We start from the raw sequence: 22254 nt of genomic DNA on the forward strand, positions 1-22254 counted from the left end.
ATGTCAGGGTTAGAATTTTGTTTTTAATATGGGCTGATGTTCCTATGTCAATTGGGATGAATCAAAACATTCTTGGTACATCATTGTTGGAATGTAATCTAACAAATACATATAGATGTTGGCTTAGGTAGAAGCATGGAGCATTTATTTGTAGTCAGGTATTCAATAGCACTTGTCTTATAGGTGGGCAGAACTGGAAATGGGAATGTGGGTAAGTTGAATTCTTATTCTTATTTCTTAAGAAAAAGGGACAAAAATAAAAGTGTATTCTTTATTTCTCCCAAGCATCTTGTTATATAGAATCTAAATAGGCATAGTCCTTAAAAATAGTCATTGTCCTTGAGCAGAGCAGGTGAACTTTTTCCCTTGGCTTCTCTATCCTGTAGCCATCAGTGTGATGAAATTGCTCTTCCAAAAGCTGGAAGCCAGAATTTTCAGTCTTGTGTCTTCTAGAAACAGGGCTTAAATTTTTCCATGTAGGAAGTGAAGGTTCTTGTCTCTAGGCTACCGCTCAGCTGGAGAACAATGGATTATAGTGTCCCTCCTGGAAATTGTGTGACCCATCCATCATCTAACACATCTTAGCAGCCTGTCATTCACGCATTCAAGACATATTTGCTGTGCGCCTCCTGTGTGCTCAGCAACATTCTTGGTTTCTGAGATATATCAGTGAACAGAACTGACAAAGATCCTTGCTTTCATGGAGATGAAAGTCTAGTGATGGAAGAGAGAGAATGGAATTCAGACTAGAAAAGACGAGAGATGATGAGAAGCAGCAAGTGCTGTAGATTAAAAGATAAAGTTTGAGCAGGGCGAGGGAATTCTGGAGCGTGGAGTCGAGGGTACATTTTAAACAGGACCAGGGTAGACTGCCATGAGAAGGTAAGGCTTTGACAAAGACTTGAAGGCTGTAGAGTCAGCCAGGTGAGCATTTGAGCAGAGTGTTAAGGCAAAGGCAATGGCTGCTTGGCAGGAGCTCCTTGGCCAGGCTGAAGGTAGGCCAGGGAGGTGAGAGTAATGGGAACAGAGGGAGCAAAGTAGAGGGTGACTCAGGTAAGGCAGAATCTGGTCTTTATCCTGCAGTCTACAGGGTGCCCCTGACATATTTCAGAAGAGGAGTAAATACAATGTGACTTTGGTTTCCACAGGCTTTCTGGTTGTTATGTTGAGACTGTAGGGAGGTGAGGGAAGAAATGGTGAGACCTAGTAGGTTGCTCTAGCCATAATTTAGCTATCCTAGTGTAACTGAGCTGCTATAACAAAAGACCTTAAACTGGGCAGCTTGAAAACAATAGATGTATATTTTTCCCAGTTCCGGAGACCAGGTGCCATCCTAGTCAGCTTCTGGGGAGAGCCCCCACCTCCAGAATGTAAACTGCCATCCTCTCACTGTGACCTCAAGCCTGTCTTATAAAAGCACTAGTCCTTTTCATGAAGGCTCTGCCCTTGTGACCTAATCACTTCCCCAGCCCCATCTCCTATTTCCACCACCTTGGGGTCTAGGATTTCAGCACATGAATTTGGGAGGACACAACATTCATACCCATCGTAACAGATGACAGTGCCTGGACCAGGGTAGTAGCAGTGGAAATGTGAGAAGCAGCTGAATTCTGGAGATATTTTGTATGAAGTGGAACAATATCCTAACAAGATGGAAGTGGAAGGTAAAGAAAGAGACATCGAAGGTTCCATTTCTGATCAAGCGGAAGTTGCAATGTATTCAGAGAGGAAAGGCTATGAGAGGACCTGGGTAGGGAGATCAGGATTTCAGTTTTACATACGAGTTTGGGGGGCCCCTCCATCAAGCAGAAGAGCTGGTCATGTAATTAGATTTACGAGGCTGGAGTTGGGGTAGAGGTCCACTCTGGAAATACAAATGAAAGAGGAGTGGCTGGCCATGAGAGTCAAGCCAGTAGAAGAGATCACTGAGAACGTGAGCACAGCTAAGTCATGGAAGAAAATGGAGGAAAGTTGGCCAGGGCACTGTTCTCCCTTTGAGAGATTGGGTTAGGGGCTGCCAGAAGTGCAGGAAAGGGGCAGTGGGACACACAGCAGAGGAGAACCAGGAGGCTGGCATCCAGGAAGCTAAGTGAAAGAAGCATTTTGTAGATTTTCTTACCACACGGTAAGATGTGGTACAGTTGATGTCTATGGTACATATAAGTATCAAATTCCAAGTTTGTCTGAAACATCTAAGTTCTGATTGTTCACACTCTTGACAGCTTGCCAGGACAGACTTTGTCTCTGCCATCTCTGATCACGGTCTGTATTAGCATCCTGCAGCTGCTAAAACAAAGCAACACAAATGGGGCTTTTAAAATGACAGAAATTTATTCCATTATAATCTGGAAGTCTACAATCAAAGAGTAAGTGAGGCCCCATTCCCTCTGGTACTCCAAGGCCTGTGTGGCCATCAGAGGATTATGGGGTGTCCTCACATGTGAAGAAGGTATATATCTGGAAAAAAAATTTTTTTTTCTCAGTAGTATCATAATTAAGCCCTGCCACTGAGTATTCCAGTCATTCGTTGGGTTGCTATGAATCATTATGTGATTTTTAGGTCAGTCCTATAAACTGTTTATACATGAGAATTTGTCTCATGGAGGACAGATAATGGATTACAATTTCTGTTATATATTCTATCTAATAATTGTTTTAAAGTACTCTCCTAACTGTAGTTTAGGGGTTTTAAACCATTAAGACTTTTGAATCCCCATTTAAATGCATTGAAAGTATGGCCCACACAAGACATGACTGGAAACATAAGACAAGGTTTTGTGGAGCCTGTTCAGAGAATAAGGTTGGAATTTAGAAACTTAATAAATGGGTTCTTCTTTTTCTTTAAGTCAAAAACCAAGCAGCTTTGAAATTACCATCCCCATTCACAGAACTGGGGAGAGCTTATGATTTCGGGGAATATAAGCCAACTTCCAACAGAAGTTCAATGTTCGTTCCCATATATTATGTCCTTCGAGAGGCCCCACCCTGCACCTTTGACTTGTCAGCGTGTGACTGAAGCCAGTGCTGGGGCGCTGGTGAGGACTGGGGCTGGGAAACAACAGGACAGTGCGGAGGTGGCTGGCTCAGACTCTTTGTGCTATATCCTCTGGCTTGTGTGATGTCCCTGATTTCATTTGGAGAAAGACAAAAATCTTTCCAGGTACAGAGAGAAAAGAAAGGGCAGAATCTTGGAAGAGTGGTCTGGAAAGGACCTAAGTGACCATTTGGTGACTTTCCTCTTTCTTCTTTTCCCTTTACCCTAATATGTGAAAATACATTTCCTGTAAATGCCACCAGTGATGTAAACCATCTCTCTAGGTATGAGAAGGCATATGTGATGTGTCACAAGAGGCCTACCCTGGGGGACACATGAGAACTGGTTTCTAGTCCTAGCTCAGCTACTAATTTCCTTCCTACCAGAGTGACAGTGTTTTATAGATCTTTGTTTTCCTATCTTCAGAATGAGTGAGACTGAACACAATGCTTTTGAGGGATTGTTTCTTTTGCTCTAAGATCTATGCTTTTTCTTTCTACTGCCTACTAAGGAACTGGGCTGCTGTGTATAGCTTCTCAAGATGTGTACTGTGCAACTGCAGGAGTGTGGGTCTTATACAGCATCCTCAAGGGTAGTAGATCTTAAATTTGGGGCAACATACCCCTAGGATTCTCTTTCTTGCCCCGCCTTATCAGGAATTGGATTCACCTCTGTCATTGTGATTCTTGCACAGAGCATACACCTTATATCCTGGGTCATGTAGCCACAATAAAGATAATCAAAGATGGCAGAGAGTATAGTTTACCTCACAATCAGCTCTTATTCCAGTATCATTTTTTTCTCTGTGCTTCAGTTTCTGCCTTGGCAACTGCTGTCTGTCCTATGTAAACTAGACAGACTTTTCCAGGAAGATATTTTCTCTGGAATCGGCCTTATCACCCACCTGACCTTTTCACACGGTTGCCTCTAGGCCTAGATCATGATATGCCCAATCTGCAGCTGTCCTTAGCTACCTCTCTGCCTTCTGGGCCTATTTTGCTTGACTGGCCCATCCATCATTTTGCCCACACTCTATGGAAATGCAGGGGTGAAAGAAGGCCACATTTTGGAAGCCCACAAGGAGCTGAGACTTTCCAGTTCAGCATTTCCCAAGCTGAGTTACACATAGATATTTTGAAGAAAAGAAAAAAGAAGAAAAAAAATGACATATTCTCTGTGTTTGAATAAAATTTGGCAATGATTACACTAAACCAAATTCTGTGGTCTTCGAATAATAGGGATGCTGGGAGTCTTCAAGAATAGGCTCAGGGCTGGGGCTGTAGCGCAGTGGTTGAGCTCTTGCCTCGCATGCATGAGGCACTGGGTTCAGTCCTCAGCACCACATTAAAAAAATAAACAAAGATATTAAAAAAAAAATGGGCTCAGCCCTTCCCTGACTTATCTTCAGATATCCCAGAACAGCCTTCTTGGAGGGACCAGTATGAGAAACTATTTGCTTTCAGGCAAGGCCACGTCCAGGTCCATGTTGAATTAGGGACACGGGGGGAACTAGAGCCCAGATCCAATACTTGTAGCATTTACTGGGAAACTTGTGTGTTTCCTGTCTGTATCTGAAGATAGCAATCTTCACGTTGATTTTTTTTTTTTTTTCTTTAAAGAATGACTTTTGAATGTACCTAGTACTTGAACTCAGTGTCATAAAATGCCATCTGGCTTAACTTCTGCAACCCACTGTTTGGATTCTCCTGTGAAATGCACTCCTTTCCTTAAAAAAGCCACTTAAACAGAAAGCTTTTATCTTTATTTTCATTACTGTTAACAATCATCTATTAATGCTTGTCTGTTGCTAGGAAAACAGGAAGCTCTTCAAAGTCGATCCTTCTCTGGATACCTGGAAAATTTATGTAGAATTCATCGATGACATGGTGGTGGAAGGCTTTTTCCAGGCAATAATGTGTGACTTAGACTTCTTTCTGACAAATACCGAGAAACAGCCAAAACCTGCACCGTTTTTCCAAGTACAAATGATCTTAACACCCCCTGAGATTGTGTTTAAGCCTTCTTTGGAGAGAGAGGCTGGGGATGGCTTCTATGATCTCGTAGAAGAAATGCTGTGCAACAGTTTTAGAATGTCTGCCCAGATGGAGCGAGTAGCAGCACATCTGGAAATCACCAATTATCAGGTATTTGAAAGTGGGTATTAGCTTTTTCCATTAATGATTCAGAAATAAACTAGGGTAGTGGGAATCACAAGGAAAGAAGTTGGTAAAACTTGCTTAATTTTTTAGATTGAAATCTACTCTCCCTTTGAAAAATGACCTCTGCTATGTTGTATCGCACATAATTGGCATCAAGGTTCACTTGACACTCTGCTTGGTTTTTCTTCTCCTTTAGAATGACATGGATAATATGTTAGGCCTGGCGGAGGTCAGGCGGGAGATAATGAATAGAGTGGCAGATGTCATCAGCAAAGTCTTGGATTTCAGAAACTCCCTGGAGACCTATGCATACCTCTGGGTGGATGACCGAGCTGAGTTTATGAAGCATTTTCTCCAGTATGGCCATACTGCAGTATCCGAGGAAATGGATGCTCATGCCAATGAAGAAATCCCCGAACAACCACCAACTCTTGAACAATTCAAAGAACAGGCAAGGAAAACTCCCTAACTTATGTTGTAGTTAATTGGCTTTCTAATGGAGCTGTTGTAGTTAATTTTGTTTTTTCTTATATGTAGATTGATATTTATGAAGCTTTGTATGTTCAGATGAGCAAGTTTGATGACTTCAGAGTGTTTAATAGTTGGTTCAAGGTGGACATGAGACCTTTCAAAGTGAGCTTACTAAATGTGATTAAGAAGTGGAGCTGGATGTTTCAGGAGCATCTTTTGAGATTTGTCATTGACAGGTAGCCTTTATATTTTGATAGTTATACCAATTTTTTTTCTTGGCTGACTGCTTTCTAATTGAGATTGATTTTAAGACCATGGATACTGCTGATCTCATAATGGAAATAATGAGTAATGTTTAATCAGGTGCAGAATGAAAATAAGATCCAATTAAAAGTCTTATGCTAAATATTTTAATGAATTTTTGTGTATGTATCTAATAGTCTGAATGAGCTGCAAGGATTCATGAAGGTGACAGTTGGCGGACTTCAGAGACAACTGAGTGAAGGCGATCACGAGGGGTTAGTTGACATCATGGGCCACCTTCTGGCTGTGAGAAGCCGGCAGAGAGCCACTGATGAACTCTTCGAACCTCTGAAAGAAACCATCACACTCCTGGAAAGCTATGGCCAGAAGATGCCAGAACAAGTCTATGTTCAGCTGGAGGTGAGTGTGGGGGCTAAATACTCACAGGTACCTACATGGAGCATCTCCTGCGGCCAGTGCTTCACGTGCACCCTGTGACATCCTCGTAACAGTCTATACTGTTATTTTTTTAGGTGGTGGTTTATTTTAGGTTAGAAATCTAAAGCTGAGACATGAACTTTTTAAAGGTCACACAGGCAGTGAAGTAATCCAGCACTTAGCTATAGGTATTTCAAGGAAGAAGACTCACTCTGTCCCTGTGCCTCACTGATGGAAGGCATTTGGATTGGAGAGAGCCTCTCAGTTGCTCTTGGGAGTCCCAGGTTCACCATGATTCACACATGTGAAATAGACCCACAGTCTTCCTCATTCAAAACTGCCTGTTAGCTCAGAAGTGTTCTAGGCCTGGAAACATTTCATGGACATGCTAGTAAAGAAATGAATGAATGAATGAATGAATAAAGGAAGCCTGGTTTGGATGGAGAAATCACTGTTTCCCAGACAGATTTCTATGCTATCCTCGTATTTTCTGTGCTCTGGAAAGATTCAGTGGCTTCTGTGTGCCAAATGATGAACAAAGTCTTTTTAATTATAATTGAAATCGTGAACAAAAATCTCACAATTGAGGCTCTGTTCTCTTGCCCACATTGAAGTTCTGTGGATGGTGGGGGTGGAGGGCATTTCCAGGCTGGGCTTACATTTAACCTTGCAAATGTGATCAAGTGGACACATAAACTAGAAAGCTTTCATTGGATTCTAGCTCAGCCTATTTAGTTATCAGAGCACAAAATAAGATTGAAATTTGTTTTTAAGAACGTACAAGTTCATCTTACCGGCTTGCCCAGACACAGCAGTTAACATCACAGAGCATGCTTCCTGTTTGGTAGACTATTCCTTGTGATTCGTTAAATGTTTTGGTTTGTCTACACTATACTAATTTCTCACTTTCTGTTTTGTTTTTTATTGAGATGAAATCAACATAAGAGTAACATGTTAAAGTATACAACCAGTGGCATTTAGTATGTTCCTAATGTTGTACTACAACCACTACTTGTATCTAGTTACAAAATATTTTTTTCACCCCCAAAAGAAACTCTGTATCCATTAGTTGTCACTCTGTATCTGTTAGTTGTCACTCCGTATCCATTAGTTGTTGCTCCCTATTCCCCTCCTCTTCCCTTGGCCAGTCTTGTTCTGTGTCCATGGATTTACTTACTCTGGACACTTATGACAAATTGAATTATATAACACACGATCTATTGTGTTTGCTTCTTTTTCCTGATGTAATGTTTTCAAAGTTCATTTACCTTGTAGCATATACTGATATTCATTCCTTTTTATAGCTGGATGATATTCTATTGTTTGCTTATAATTCAGTTTACATACCCAATTATCTGTTGATGGACATTTGGGTTGTTTCCATCTTTTTGCAATTGTAACAAATGCTGCTCTGAACATTAAGTGTTTGCTTGAGTACCTGTTTTCAATTCTTTTTGGTGTATACTTCAGGATGGAATTGCTGGGTTGTATGGTGGTTTAACTTTTTGAGGAATTGCCAAACTGATTTTCACAGCAGCTGGGCTGTTTCATATCCCTCATTCTGTGTTGTGAGGATTAAATGCAACAGTATATTTATAAGTGCTCTCTCGACTATAGAGAATTACTATGTATGAATTATTAAATTCTACTCGAGCATGAAACCATCCTTAGTGCAGATAGTCCTGTTATGACATGGAGTGCGAGGAGAAGTTGTGGACAGGTAGATACTTCACATGACTGAGAGATGACAGAGTAGCACCAACTATAAATATTTCTTCTTTGAAGAAAGATTTGGATATTCTTTGAGTCAGGTCTTGAACCTTGAGGTAATTTATACAGAAGCCAGTCATAAAATAAGTCATGGAAGTGAGGGATTTTAGCCATGGCCTCCAGAATTTGTATTATAAAATTTGGCTCACTTCTCTAGGTTCAGGTAGTATTAAACATATTAGCCTTCTCAGTATTTAGAAAGCAGGACACTTCAAGGTATAAGTATAGCTATATGCAAGTAATGTAGGCTGGTGAGGAAGAATAATGAGATTAAAGTTGCATATGGAGAGTAACAGGGCCCCAATTTTACTTCAGTTAAAGCAAATTTTAACAGTTATTTTGTTTCTCCATCATTATCATGGGTATCATTGCATTTTTTCAAAGACTTATCTATGCCTTATTCTGTGCTTTAAAGGAAAAAAAGCCCTTAGATGTGAAATTTAAACATTATCTTCTCAAAGTCAAGAATGAACATTGTTTTCTCTGATAAGGAGGCCGATTCATAGTAGGGTAGGGAGGGGGAGTATGAAAGGAATAGATGAACTCTAGATAGGGTAGAGGGGTAGATAGGTAGAGAAGAGGGGGCATGGGGTTAGAAATGGTAGTGGAATGTGATGAACGTCATTATCCAAAGTACATGTATGAAGACACGAATTTGTGTGAATATGCTTTGTATACAACCAGAGATATGAAAAATTGTGCTCTGTATGTGCAATGAGAATTGTAATGCATTCCACTGTCATATACAATTAAAAAAATGAACATTTACCCCCAATCATGTGGTCTGTGGGCGCGGCCTCTTTTCAGTCTGTTGCCCCCTTTCCATTCCTGTGATTCCCATTTTAATTCAGTTCTCATTGCTTCTTAATCCACTGTCCCTGGCCTCTGAGTTCTCCTGCTTCCACAAGAGCCTACTTTATCTCCGTCTTGCTTTGGTGGTTGCATCTCAAAGATCTCACGTAATCTCTGCCTCTTGAAATCAGTTATTTCTTTGAGCCTCAGATTCAACATCACCTCCTTGATTGGATTGTTATAAGTTGGACTTCGGAGATATCTGATCTTTTAATTTTTAAGAAAATTTATTTCCATCAGGTAAAATCTGCTTTGGAATCCCCAAACATAAAGCAAATCTGCTGTGTTGGAGGAAGGCTAAGGGTCCTGAGGCTCCTGATGTGACTTTTCCTTCGCTTCTTAGCCAAGGCTTCTGAAGGGACTTCACAGGATATTTAGGTTCCATGGAGTTGACTTGGAAATGGAAAGTGCGAGTCTGCATAGCTGAGGATGCTGGGTTTGCTGAGAGGAAGCACAAGGTGAAAAGGCAGTGGTTTCAGTGCTGGTCTCTTGAGTTAGTTTGGTATTCCTGTCATGGCACCATATCGTCTCCTAATTGTACTGATGCCACAACTTGTTAGTCTCCTAGTGGAAGTTAACATATTCTGCGCTGTAGAATAGTTACTGTGTGTTTGTCTTGCTCAGATTATGTAACAGTTTAAATCAAAGAATGTATTTTTCTTTTGAAGCACCCTCTCCACAACACAAAACAATTTATACTTAGTGCACTCTTCATAAGTGGCAGTTACTGAATCATTCATCCAATATTTATTGAAGATTACAAAATAGTCTCTAGGACCTTTGAGTTTTGCAGTTCAGGGAAAGAAATAGTTGTTGACCCCTCACCCTGTCACTATGGGACACATCCATAACTTTGTTTTTCTATGACCAAACCAGTTCATTGTCCTGGGAGATGACCCAGAGAAACAATACTTTGTTAGTCTAGACACAAGAAATGCTTTTCAGTGGTAATTATGCACCCGGCTCTTTAAAGAAAATAACTTGTTTTTGACCTATTTGCATTATAGGCAGGGAGAGCAGAGTTGAGCTGGTATCTATTTATTGCTTTTATTCAAAATAAATAGGAATGGACCTTCCTTTTTGTCTCTTCTCCTTCAAAAATCCTAGTCATTGAAAGTAAACCAACTTCAACAGTAAAACTCTTCTTCAAGAAAAGAGTACTTGCAGAGTCTTGGGAGGCAGAGGAAAGTGGAAGCTGACATTAATTCATATTGCCATCTTTGCCAGATTGAAAGCATCTTTTTTATTTGCTAAATTGCTAAATGTGGCTGGCTTCCATTTCTAGTTGTTAGAGATTAGCAAAGTAATTTCCAGAGCACTTTGATTTTATTCCCATAACAGCAAAACAATTTGAGGATTTGTCTTTATTTTGAAAAGATTTCCACTGATTCTGAGATGAGAACAACTCTGGCACATGCTTGGAAGATATGAACCCAGACATGGCAGTGGATCAGCCTGCACTTTATCCCTGGCTCTGGGGCTTTTAGTCACTTTCTTTCTCTTTATTTTTTTTCTTTTTTTTTTTTTCTTGTAAACCCTATATGAAAGAATGAAAAGATTTCCTGGGTTAGAGTAAAAAAATTAAAATTACTTAATCCTATAGGGTTAAATTGTTTTTCGGAATTGAAGTAAATTCCCCTTCCAAACCTTTGTTTTTGTAGGAATTACCTGAAAGATGGCAAATAACCAAAAAGATCGCAGCAACAGTCAGACATGAAGTCTCACCTCTCCAAAATGCAGAGGTCACTCTGATACGGAAGAAATGTATTTTGTTTGATGTAAGATAATTACCAAAGTTTTGTTTGCTTGTTTTCTAAGAAAGACTTTCCAAGGATAATTGAAGCTACTTGAGAATCACTTTTGTTGTTGTTGTTTTTGGTTCTGATCAGGAAAAGCAGGCAGAGTTCAGAGAAAGATTCCAAAGCTACGCCCCTCTTGGCTTTAATACCGAAAATCCATACACAGTGCTCGATCAGGTAATATAGATCTCAAATGTCCTATATGCATTGTACTAGCTACTTACAAGTATGTTTAGACACTGAGATACTGCTATGTTGCCTTATCTTTGATATTAGTTATGGAAATTGAGGACTGTTTAAAACCCAGTGGTAAGAAGTTTTACCCAAGTAAATTGTATTATGTTTTAAATTATGTCTCCAAAAACCACCACCATCATCAAAGTAATCATTAGTGAAAGTAAAAACTACTGCTACTTCTTTTAATTACTTATTATATGTCAAGAATTTTGTTAAACATATTTCACTTCATATTACATTTTAGTTCTCACAGCATCTCTGATATAGCTTCTATTACTTTTCCAATTTCAGATAAAGAATCAAGTGTTATAATTTATAAGTAACTTGTTGGAGATTAGAGTTACCAAATGACTAACATAGAATTAAAATTCTTGCTATCTAAATAAAAAACATCAAATTTTAGTCATCATATTACTTCACATATGATACTTAAATTTTTTTTTTTAGTTGTCTATAGACCTTTATTTATTTATTTTTATGTGATGCTGAGGATTGAACCCAGTGCTCCACACATGCTGGTCAAGCACTCTACCCCTGAGCTACAACCCCAGCTCCACATGTGATAATTTTGTTAAGTAACCTTCAAGCATGGGAAAGCTCATAATGTATTCTTAACTTTGAACATGAGTATTATTGAGTATAATAGTCTACTCTAAGAATGAATATAGTGGGCAACTAGAATGGTGAATAATTCATAGAAGGCTTAGGCATTTTACACTTTCATTGGACAATTACACTGGGTTTCTTTTCCCTCTAAAAACATATCCTAGTGGTCCAAATGAGGAAAGAACTTGGTGAGGTTTAGATGTAGAAGCTGGGAGTCTGAATTCTCCATTCTAATTGTCACCTTGATTGACCTAATGCTGGAGCTAGTCTGTCCCCTTAGACTGGTGTCCTGGTTGACACAATTGTTATCTCTTTCCAAATTTTGATTTTAATTTAATTGCTTTTAACTCAGAAAACACCATTCTATAGCATAAGGTCTTTTTTACTTGGCTGAAGAAAATTGGTTCATATGGTCATTGAAAGGGAAGAGGTTAGAATGTGATAATAAAGTTTTGTTGTTGTTGTTGTTTTTAAGATTGTATCTGGATTGTAGATGGTCTGAACAGATTGTGGATGAGGAATTATTTTTTACTTGATTAACAAAAGTGCTATATGTAAATATTTATAACAGTGAATTGAATCTTACCATTTCTTTTCTATACCACAACAGCGTAAAGTTACATGTTTAAAAGTCAGAGATGCTTATTCTTATAGGTACAGAATATATAGAAGGATACCTTAAATATACTAGGACTGGAACAACTTTTTCTTCAAGTCATTTTCTTGGTGTGATTGTTCAGTTAGACTCCACCAAAGGCATGAGATTGTTATCAAAGGCAAAGATAAGATTGTGAAAGAAGCTAGATAGGAAAGATAGGTCACCACCTGTCAGAAATGATTGTGTCCATAGTATACCTCTCATCAGGAACAATGGAAACTGAAAGGCACTGGATGGTAGCTTTCAAATTCTGCCAAATGAAAGTATATTTCAATAATGAGAAAAATAAGTATATTTTGGATAAACAAAACTGAAATTTGTCACTAAAATAATTTCTAGTGCAAGTACCTCCAGAAAAGAATCAACAAAGCCAAATATCGTTATCAGAAAAGTCTAATTATATTGGCAAACCCCTGGTGGACTGAGCAAAGTAGGAAAAAGAAATAATAGTCTCTAGGATAAAATAGGGACTAATAGCATATAGAAAGAACAGAAATTAAAAAATTCATAGAGCATAATTAAAACTGAATATAAAGTGAACATAATTTTTGAAATAATTTATTAAAATTATCTCAAGTAATGATTCTGAATAGTCATAAAATTATTAAAAATTAACCAGTAGTAAAACAAGAAAAACAACCAATAGTTTAAAAAAAAATCTTCCAATAAAGATTGTAGAATTCTAGGAAGTTTTGAAGAACCACTTCTCATTCATGTGATTCCACAAACCAGAAGAATAAATACTATTTATTTATTCTATGAAGCATCTGTAAATTTCATAAAAGGAATGAGAAAGGAAAAATTGTAGATCAGTCTTATGTACATATCCTAAACAAAACAATCAAATTATACCAACTTAAGTTCATTCTAAGAAAACTTAATATTAGAAAATCAACTAATATGATATATTGCATTATACATTTTGAAGAGAAAATCAAGTTATTGTCTCAAGAAGTGCCAAACTCTTTGAATATCATTCAACTTTCATGATAGAGGCTCTTAGAAGACATTTTAAACCATTAAAAGATAACAAACTATTCATCAAACTTTATACACCAGGGAATGTGAAAAATCATACTACCACTAGTGAAATAGAAGCCTAAACAACCATTATAAGTAGAATAAATATTTTTGCATGTTATAGTACTATACAGTACTAGAAATTAGTGAATTTCACTCCCATCATCATGAATAGATACGTGTTCCCCCAAAATATTAATTGAGTAGCTGGATGTGGTGGCTCATTCTTGTAATTCAGGTGGCTCAGGAGATTGATGCAGAAGGACATGAGTTCAAAATCAGCCTTAGCAACTTAGTGACACCCTGTGCAACTTAGTAAGATCCTGTCTCAAAATATATAAAGATCTGAGGATACGGATCAGAGGTTAAGTGCCCCTGGATACAATTCTCAGTACCAAAAACAGAAAAAAAATTGACATGTCTTTGGAAGAATAAAGCTATATAATATCAAAACCTTTAACTTTTTAGCACTTTGTAATACCTACATATGTAGTGAAAATCAGGAGACAAAAATTTAGGTTTTAGTGGTTTAATTAGCAATCAGAAAATTTGGGTTGACGACAATCCCAGTAACTCAGGAGGCTGAGACAGTAACATTTCCTAAACTGGATGGGATCCATATAAACATATACACAAATATTTTTATGTGCATGAAATTTTTCATAATATTTGTAAAAAAAAAAATAATAAAAAATTCCATTTCTTGTTTGTAAAGGTATAGCTTGTTAAAAAGCAGAGTTCTTATATTTTCATTTTCCTAGTTGAAACTTTAATAGGCAGAATTGAGGTTGGGGAGACAGAAGCTTTGTATGCTTGTCAAAGGATACCAAATTTCAATTAGAAGAAATAAGTTCAACTGATGTACAGTGAGCCCTCCATAGGTACACATTCTATATCTTCAGATTCAACTGCTGCAAATGAAAAATATTTTAGAAAAAATTACATCTATACTGAATAATACAGACTTTTTGTTCTTGTCACCTAAACAATATAGCTATTTATATTAGATATTATAATTAGTGTAGAGATCATTTAAAGCATATGAGAAGATGCTTGTAGGTTATATGCAAACACTACACCATTTTATATAAGGGACTTGAGCATCTGTGGGCTTTGGCATTCCTGGTGGTTCTGAAACAAGTCCCAACAGATACCAAGGCATTAATGTATTGCACAGCCTGGTGAATGTAGTCAGTAACAGTGTATTGTATTTTGAAAATTCCTAATAAAGTAGATCCAGTAGGAAATCTAATAAACATTAGAATGGTGTGAAAACATTGTTATGCATTTTTAAAAAGTAGATTTTAAGCGCTCTTGCCACCAAAAGATGTGAAGTAATACATGTTAATTAGCTTTATTGAGTCATGTCACACTGTATAAATATTTTAAAATATGTTGTACATAAGTTTTTGTCAATTTAAAGAGTTAAAAGCTCATGGTACACAAAAGGATTAAGTGTTTTTTAAAAAATTGGTGCATTATAATAATACATGATAGTGGGTTTCACAATGCCATATTATACACATTATACACAATTTTTTTTGTAGCTGGGATTGAACCTAGGAGCACTTAACCACTGAGCCATATCCCCAGCCCTGCTACTCTTTTTTTAATATTTTTACTTGGAGAAAGAGTTTCCCTAAGTTGCTGAGGCTGGCTTTGAACTTGTGATCCTCCTACTTCAGTCTCCTGTGCCTCTGGGATCACAGACATGTGCCACCACTCCTGGCACACATGGCATTGTTTGATCAGTCTCATTTCCCAGCAAAGTATTATTTTTCAAAGTTAAAAATGAACCAAAGTAATATAATTGTTTAATATTGAGAAGAGAATGAGAGGAAGTGTAAAGTATAAAACAAAGCCAGTCCTTCTTTGCAAAACTACTAACCAAGTTGAATGTCTACACTTAATGAAGAGCAGCTGGGATACAGACTGGAGAGTCACAGAAATGGCACCAGAACCAGAGACCAACTCCAGGAATGGCTTTTCTGCCTTAAAAGTTGTTCTTACACCTCCAACTTCCACCATGAAAATACATTAATTTGTTAATAAAAACTAAAATTAAGAGATGACTCATTGAGTAAGAAAAAAAATGAGCCAGCTTATATTTGAGGAAAAATGTAAACTTTTCCACATAGATGAGGTGGTAGGTGAACCTTGGAGAGTTTGATCATAAGGAGAAATTTTTATATTGGGTTGTGTTTTTAAGCTCCTGCGTTTTATTTATGATTCTCCTGAGTGCCATTAATATTACCTAATAATGTTTAGGGTAATTTTAAAAACATAGTTTTTATTTTTAACTAAGTGATTATATAAAGCTAATTTATTCTTACATGGAAATTTCTAGAGCATAACCTTTTAGTCCCTAGCAGAGCCCCCAGCTGTACAATGAAAATCAATTGTTTCCATTGAAATCCTATGCCATAGCAAATTTGGCTGAAATGTGTATAAGGAAAGTATTGGTAACATTGTTGCACTTATTAACTTTCACTTTTTTAAGTATCTGTGAATCTGCTAGCTGAAAATTTTCTACATTTTACCAATAATAATACTGCAAAAATATTTTTGGAATTTTCTTTTCAAAAATCAGAGTTTTTTTCCACATTTATTATTGGTGCATTATGGTTGTGCATAATGATGGGCTTTGTTATATATTTGTTTGTATGTGCACACAGTTTTATAACAATAGAATTTGGCCAATATCAAAGTTTGAAATAGTGAAGTAACGAGAGCTACAGGACAGTGTGGCTTCTCTTTCTCTGGCACTTTGTGTGCAGGTGTGTTTTTTCTCCTTAGGCAAATCAGGAGCTTGAGGCCTTAGAAGAAGAAATGGTGCAGATGCAAGATTCTGCTCGTCTTTTTGAAGTGGCTCTTCCAGAGTACAGACAAATGAAGCAGTGTCGCAAAGAAATAAAATTGCTCAAGGGACTCTGGGATGTCATTATTTATGTTAGAGTAAGATGTGCTTTTGCAAAGCATGCTTTTTTTTTTTTTCCTTTCAAAAATTCTTTTGTATACTTGTGCAATTGTTAGTGTCTATATCATTTTGTTTGGATTTCACAATTTAAAATATGTACACATTAGATTTTATCTACCACCTGAGAATTAGTGTTCATGCATCTCTGATAGTGGAAGCTGTTTCCCTGAATGTCAGTTGTTTCTGTCTTTAGTATAGGATGAAACTTTGTAATGAGCTAAGTGACTCAGATCCTTTTGGGGGATTATATAAAATATAAATAAAAATTAATGTAAAAGTATTTGTTACATATACACAGTCACCTGTGCATATAAACTAATGTATAAGACCATGCTTTATATGTGAGTGCATACAAAAAAGACTAACTAAAAACAAAGTTAATTTGAGTGTGGTTAAGTTAAAAACTTAAGTACAAAATTAAGTTCTAGGGAACTTGGCATATTGCAAAATGGCATATTGAAAAAATATTCTTGTTAGTTGCAAGCCAAATAGAAATATGTTAAGATAGGAAATATGATCAATAAAAGTTTAATGAGAGTTTTGTTTTATAATGGATAAAGATTTTCTTGTGAAAGCTGATTCTGTTTCATGTAGGATTATAGAAACCTGTTATTTAATAATACACTTATCAATATAGAGTACACAGGATTAAGTGATAATGACTGTGCATATATGGAATTTATAATTGCTACTAAAAATTAATATATCATAATGTTTTAGCCTCAAGCTTGACATGTTCTGACAGCTTTTTTGTTTTGGTGATAGGGAAGTTTTGACAAGTGCAGTTAATATTTAAAAAATCATCTTTCTACTGGGTGATAGAGTCACTGTGTATCATCAGTTTATATATTTTGCTGTGGAGACTTGCTTTCACCAAATGTTGTTGACACTTTTATCTGCTTGTGCATTTTCAGAGAAGCATTGATAATTGGACTAAAACCCAGTGGAGACAGATTAATGTGGAACAGATGGATGTAGAGCTCAGAAGGTTTGCCAAGGCGAGTTCCATAACTGTCTATTACAACAATTTATCTTTCTCGGCACCACCTCCTTCCATCTTCCCTAACCTAGAATCTGGTGTGCTGGGCTACATATCCTTATTTACCTCAAGTAGAGTGATATCAGATAGTATTTTTTTTCCCACTTTTAGTCAGTTGCACTTCTAATCAAGCCTGCCTTTCTGTGAATGAGTTGATGAAAGCATATTAGGGCTAATGAATTTATGAGAAACAGCTATAATCATGAGCTTCCTATGGTTGTCTAAACAGAGAGGAAGATTAAGAGTATCAGGGCTGAGGGGTTAATTTGGGGATTAAGTCCTTGATTTCCTTCCTTAGTTACCACGAGCATTTTGTAGCTGAAAAAAAGATACCTTTTGGTTCTGGAATTTGGGGCATCTAGTAGGAGTAGGACACATTTAGATTTCCATGGAGTATTCTCATCCTTGCCATAGTTATTGGTTAGTCTAGTGTCTCAGGGAGGTTCAGTATTTACAAAACTTAGCTTATTTGATTGTAGCAGTCTAATACTTCCCATAACCATATGCCCTCTGAAGAGCATAGAACTTTGGATAAAGTTAAAAATGGCAAGGGGCCTGGTGCAGTGGTGCTCAACTATAATCCCAGCAACTGGGAAGCAGGAGGGTTATGAATTTAAGGTCAGCCTCAGCAAGTAAGCTAGGCTTTCAGCAACTTAGTAAGACCCTCTCTCAAAATAAAAAAATCAAAAGGGCTGAGAATGTAGCTTTGTGGTAAAGTGCCCCTGGGTTCAATCCCTAGTATCCCCTGCCATCCTCCCTCACAAAACAACTTAAAAAGGCAGGGCCTGGCAGATGTGGTGGCATTTGCCTGTAGTCCCAGCTGCTCACTCAGGAGACTGAAGCAGGAGGATTCTTTGAGCTCAGGAGTTCATGACCAGCCTGGGCAGCTCAGCAAGAACCCAGCTTAAAAATAAATAAATAAATAAGGTGAGGGCCTTGTTCTTTCTTCTCACCCCAGAATATTTTTGCCCCTGACTTACTTAGTCTTGTGCTCAGCCACTACCAGTTCTGCCCAGTTTGCTCTCCCCTATTATTCCAGTACCAAAGACCCTACTTGAATGTTTTTACTTTTGTGTTTGTTAGGGGATCATGGTACCTCATTCTGTACCCTTGGTTATCTCAGCACGGTGACAATTTAATCCCCACTTTCAACTGCAGATCTTTATTTTAGACAATTGCATTGTCCTTTGTTCTGTACTAAAATCCAGTTGATTTGTTGAGGGTTTTCTTATTCACAATTGCTGGTGTTATTCCATGACGCAAGAGGACTTGACTGTCAAAGTCCCTATTTGACACATCTTAAAATTAGTGAAGATTTAAGTTCCATGCAAAAGATAAGGATAACCACATTTCAAGGCTACCACTTGAACAATTCAGATATTGGAAAAGGGTTGTCTTTGGGATCCGATTGACAACCTCATTTTGTGCTTATTAGCATTTCTAGAGGAGGCCCTCTTCATTGCATATGTCCTATGGTCTGTCAAGTCCCCACATTTGATGGCCCAAGGGACATACACTTAGATCTTATGACCAAGAAACTGGCGTGTCCAGGTGGCTCATGTGTACTGGGTTTGTGAAACATGAGCAAGCACATCCCTTTTCATTCTGATTTTGGGCCCAGCCTGGGTGTTTAAATGCCTTTACTCTATTTCTTAATCCAGGGATGGGGAAAATACATTTATTCTTCCACAGGAGGCAAATTATACAATGTATCATTACATCTAGGAAGCTGTTTCTCCCCTCCTACTTTCCTTTAGGAAATTTGGTCCCTGGACAAGGCGGTCCGCATCTGGGAGGCATATGCAGGCTTGGAAAGTGCTGTAAAGGACATGACAACCTCCCTGAGAGCTGTCGCAGAGCTACAGAGCCCTGCCCTCAGGGACAGGCATTGGCACCAGCTGATGAAGGCCATTGGGGTGAGTGTCCTGGATCTCTGTGCAGTGTGATTCCTTGATTGCCATCTTCTGAAATGAGTGAAATGTTTGAAAAAGCCTCTAGTCATATACCTGAGGCCAAGTTCTTTGAGATAGGCTCAGTGGACTGGACCTCCAAAAAGCATAGTTTTCACCCTGTTTTATGTCTTTCTAGCTGTGTGATTTCAAGCAATTTGCTTAACCTCTCTAGTTAGTTTGTTTAATGAGTAAAATGAGGAATACTAACTGCTCTTATACATTAGAGGAAGAAGCAAATGAAATAATATGAAAAGTTATTATAGAGCACCAAATGGTAGCAAAGAATCCTACTGCAGAGGGGACTAGAAGGCATAGAAGTGAATTTGGAGGGAGAGGGAGTTGTGACATTGCGATCCACCCTTCCCCCGCAGTTCACTGAGCATGGCGGCATCTTGATGGTCATCTGATACTTTTAATCTTATGAAGACATAAAATGATTGTCATGTGTCTGTGACACTTGGATTCTCTCTTTTTCCCTTTCTGTTTCTATTGAAAAGCAATTACATCTACCTTAAACTTGATTTAATTTATTCACTTCAGAAAAGGTGACCTTTATGAATTTAAAATACATAAAAGGAAGACCTGTCTGTGTGCCTTCTTCTCAAGCAAATCAATAACTTGAGGTGCACACTGTGTAGAAAGGTTCTCATGATGTGAAGGAAGGTTGGAAGAATAGGGACACAAGGGACCAGGGCCAGCCTAGCCTTTATGGCGTAACTCTAACATGGAGTCACTCTGGGGTCACTGGCCAGTTACTTGTTCTTCGTACCTTCATTGACTGTCCCATGCAATAAAAATAATGCATCTCCAATTTGTTCACCAAGTCTGCATGAGAAGCATTATTTTCATTTGTTTAGGTATATATAGATATGTAATAAGCACTCCACAAATGGTCCCTGAACCTGCTATCATCATTGTTATCGTTGTTGTCATCATGATGATGATTGTTTTCTATAATCTTTTAGTCATCAAATATTTAGACTTTGTAATTGATTTAATTTATTTACTCAGAAAATCTTTATTGAATCACCTACATAGTTGATTGTGAACCCTGATCTCTAATCCCTTCTAATATTTCTACCAATATAATTTCATGTCAACTCAATCTCTGCCTGCCTGCTATACTTTTCTGCAAACTAGAAAAAGGTACTGTCTCTGGTAGAAAATATAGAAAAAAAGAATCCTCCGCCAGGCTACCCCCAGAACAGCAGGGCAGAGCCTGGGTTCAGTCTCCATGTGCCATCTGGGCCTGTATCCATTTCAGTGCACAAATTGCACAACTATTCAGGATGGCCCCATTACACATCCCTGCTCATCCTTTCTCTAGGACAGACCTGATTCCCATCAGCTCTGGATTGAGGTCAAAAGCTCTACAGAGAGAGAGTGGCCAATTCCTCTGGTTTTCCCAGGACTTTCTAGGTACAGGATTTTGCACTGAAAGTTCCACATACTAGAAAAGTCCTCAGTCCTGGGAAAACCTGAATTAAAGTCTCCCTTATGCAGAGAAGTGGGGGGTTCTAGGAAATAGTATAGGATAGGGAGAGACAGGGGGCTGCAACTTCCAAGAAGCTGTGATTTGATATTCTTTGTAGGAGCAGGAAAGGAAATGGCTTTTCTGCAACCATGCGGCTGGGTCACCTCTCTCTTGCAAGGGACGTGGTTGAGTTTGGAAAGTAGAAGAGCCAAGTGCTTCTTAAGAACCAAATACTGGAGGGGGCTGGGGGGCGGGAATGTGTCAACAAGATAATGAAGAAATAAATGTGAATTATTTTTTCACATGGTAAGTATGAATAATGACTTTTTGCGTTAGTGTATCTTTTTGCCAAGGAGCTAAGATTAAATTAGTGATAAAACTAGGTTAAATCACGGAAGCAGCTGGGAATTACGTTCAGTGAATAGGGTACTTCAGGAAGAAAAGACAAATGAGCTTCTGCCTGATTCCTGGGACTTCAACCAAATTATAATAAATGAACAATAAGATCCTCTTTTTTAAAAATGGGTTTTCTGGGCAAAAGAGATAAGAAGCCTGTTGACAAAGGGAGGATCTGTGACAAAAGACAGTAGTTTAGTGTGAGTATGGTGGTGGCGTTGGCTTGTGGCCCAAGGTGCCTAAGCAGCTGTGAGTTAAAGGACTGTATTGTCCGTACTTTTCGGCACTCCAGGTATACCTGTGGCCCCCGTAAGTGTATTCTAGTTGTAATACATTCCTGTGGCTATTAGGTAAAGGGAGCCCTCATAGATATGCAGTGTCAATTCTACCTTTTTTCCTTCCTAATCAGGTTAACTTTTCAATAAATGAAGCCACAACACTGGCGGATCTGCTAGCATTGCAATTGCACAGAGTGGAAGATGATGTCCGAAGCATTGTGGACAAAGCTGTGAAGGAACTGGGGACCGAGAAGGTAGCATCTGCAGGGCTACCCTGAAGAGTCTCTTTTCTGAGCCTACTATTGTTCTTTAGCATAGACGCAAAACTCCTTTGGAGACCCTGGGATGTGAAGACATGAATCCCAGTTTGCTCTGCTGGTTGGGTGGGTGAGTTGGGCAGGAAATGTCGTCATTCAGATGGACAGTAAAAGTTTCAAATAGGAGGTTGGACCAATCGAAGACAGCAGAAAGCACTTAGGTGTAGGTAACCTTTACTGGGAGCAAGTGCCACTCCTGGTGCTTTGTTTATATGAACTCATTTAACCCTCGGAGGTAGGTGATATTATTATCTCTGTTTTACAGATGAGGAAACTGAGGCATAGAGAGGTACTTTACCCAGATTTACATAGGGAACTGCATTTGACATTCAGGCACTCAGAGTACTACCTGTCACCTGTCCTGCTGACTACTGTGTAAATAATGTCTACTAGGCCTGTAGGTAATCTTTTGAGTCCCCTCCTGCTTGCAGAGTCTTGTGGGGAAGGACGTAAAACTCAGATCCAATCTATGTTTGGTATGAGTGTGATGTTCATTCCTTTGGTGTGGTAGAATTTATTCTGCAAACCTCATCA

The 22254-nt window shown here is 38.3% G+C and overlaps 1 protein-coding gene across 1 annotated transcript in view; it reads left to right on the top strand.

Annotated features, from left to right (window-relative positions):
* Window positions 1-22254, top strand: part of Dnah11 (dynein axonemal heavy chain 11) — a 302098-nt gene that overhangs the window by 45750 nt on the left and 234094 nt on the right. Inside the window, exons 15-24 of the mRNA XM_076853784.2 lie at window positions 4846-5178; window positions 5390-5644; window positions 5731-5900; window positions 6105-6327; window positions 10629-10745; window positions 10857-10943; window positions 16084-16242; window positions 17179-17262; window positions 19061-19219; window positions 21535-21657. Of these exons, the coding sequence (XP_076709899.2) occupies window positions 4846-5178; window positions 5390-5644; window positions 5731-5900; window positions 6105-6327; window positions 10629-10745; window positions 10857-10943; window positions 16084-16242; window positions 17179-17262; window positions 19061-19219; window positions 21535-21657 (1710 nt within the window). The remainder of the gene's footprint in view (window positions 1-4845; window positions 5179-5389; window positions 5645-5730; window positions 5901-6104; window positions 6328-10628; window positions 10746-10856; window positions 10944-16083; window positions 16243-17178; window positions 17263-19060; window positions 19220-21534; window positions 21658-22254) is intronic.

Source organism: Callospermophilus lateralis, chromosome 1 (assembly GCF_048772815.1).
Source record: "Callospermophilus lateralis isolate mCalLat2 chromosome 1, mCalLat2.hap1, whole genome shotgun sequence".
NCBI classification, from domain to species: Eukaryota; Metazoa; Chordata; class Mammalia; order Rodentia; family Sciuridae; genus Callospermophilus; species Callospermophilus lateralis.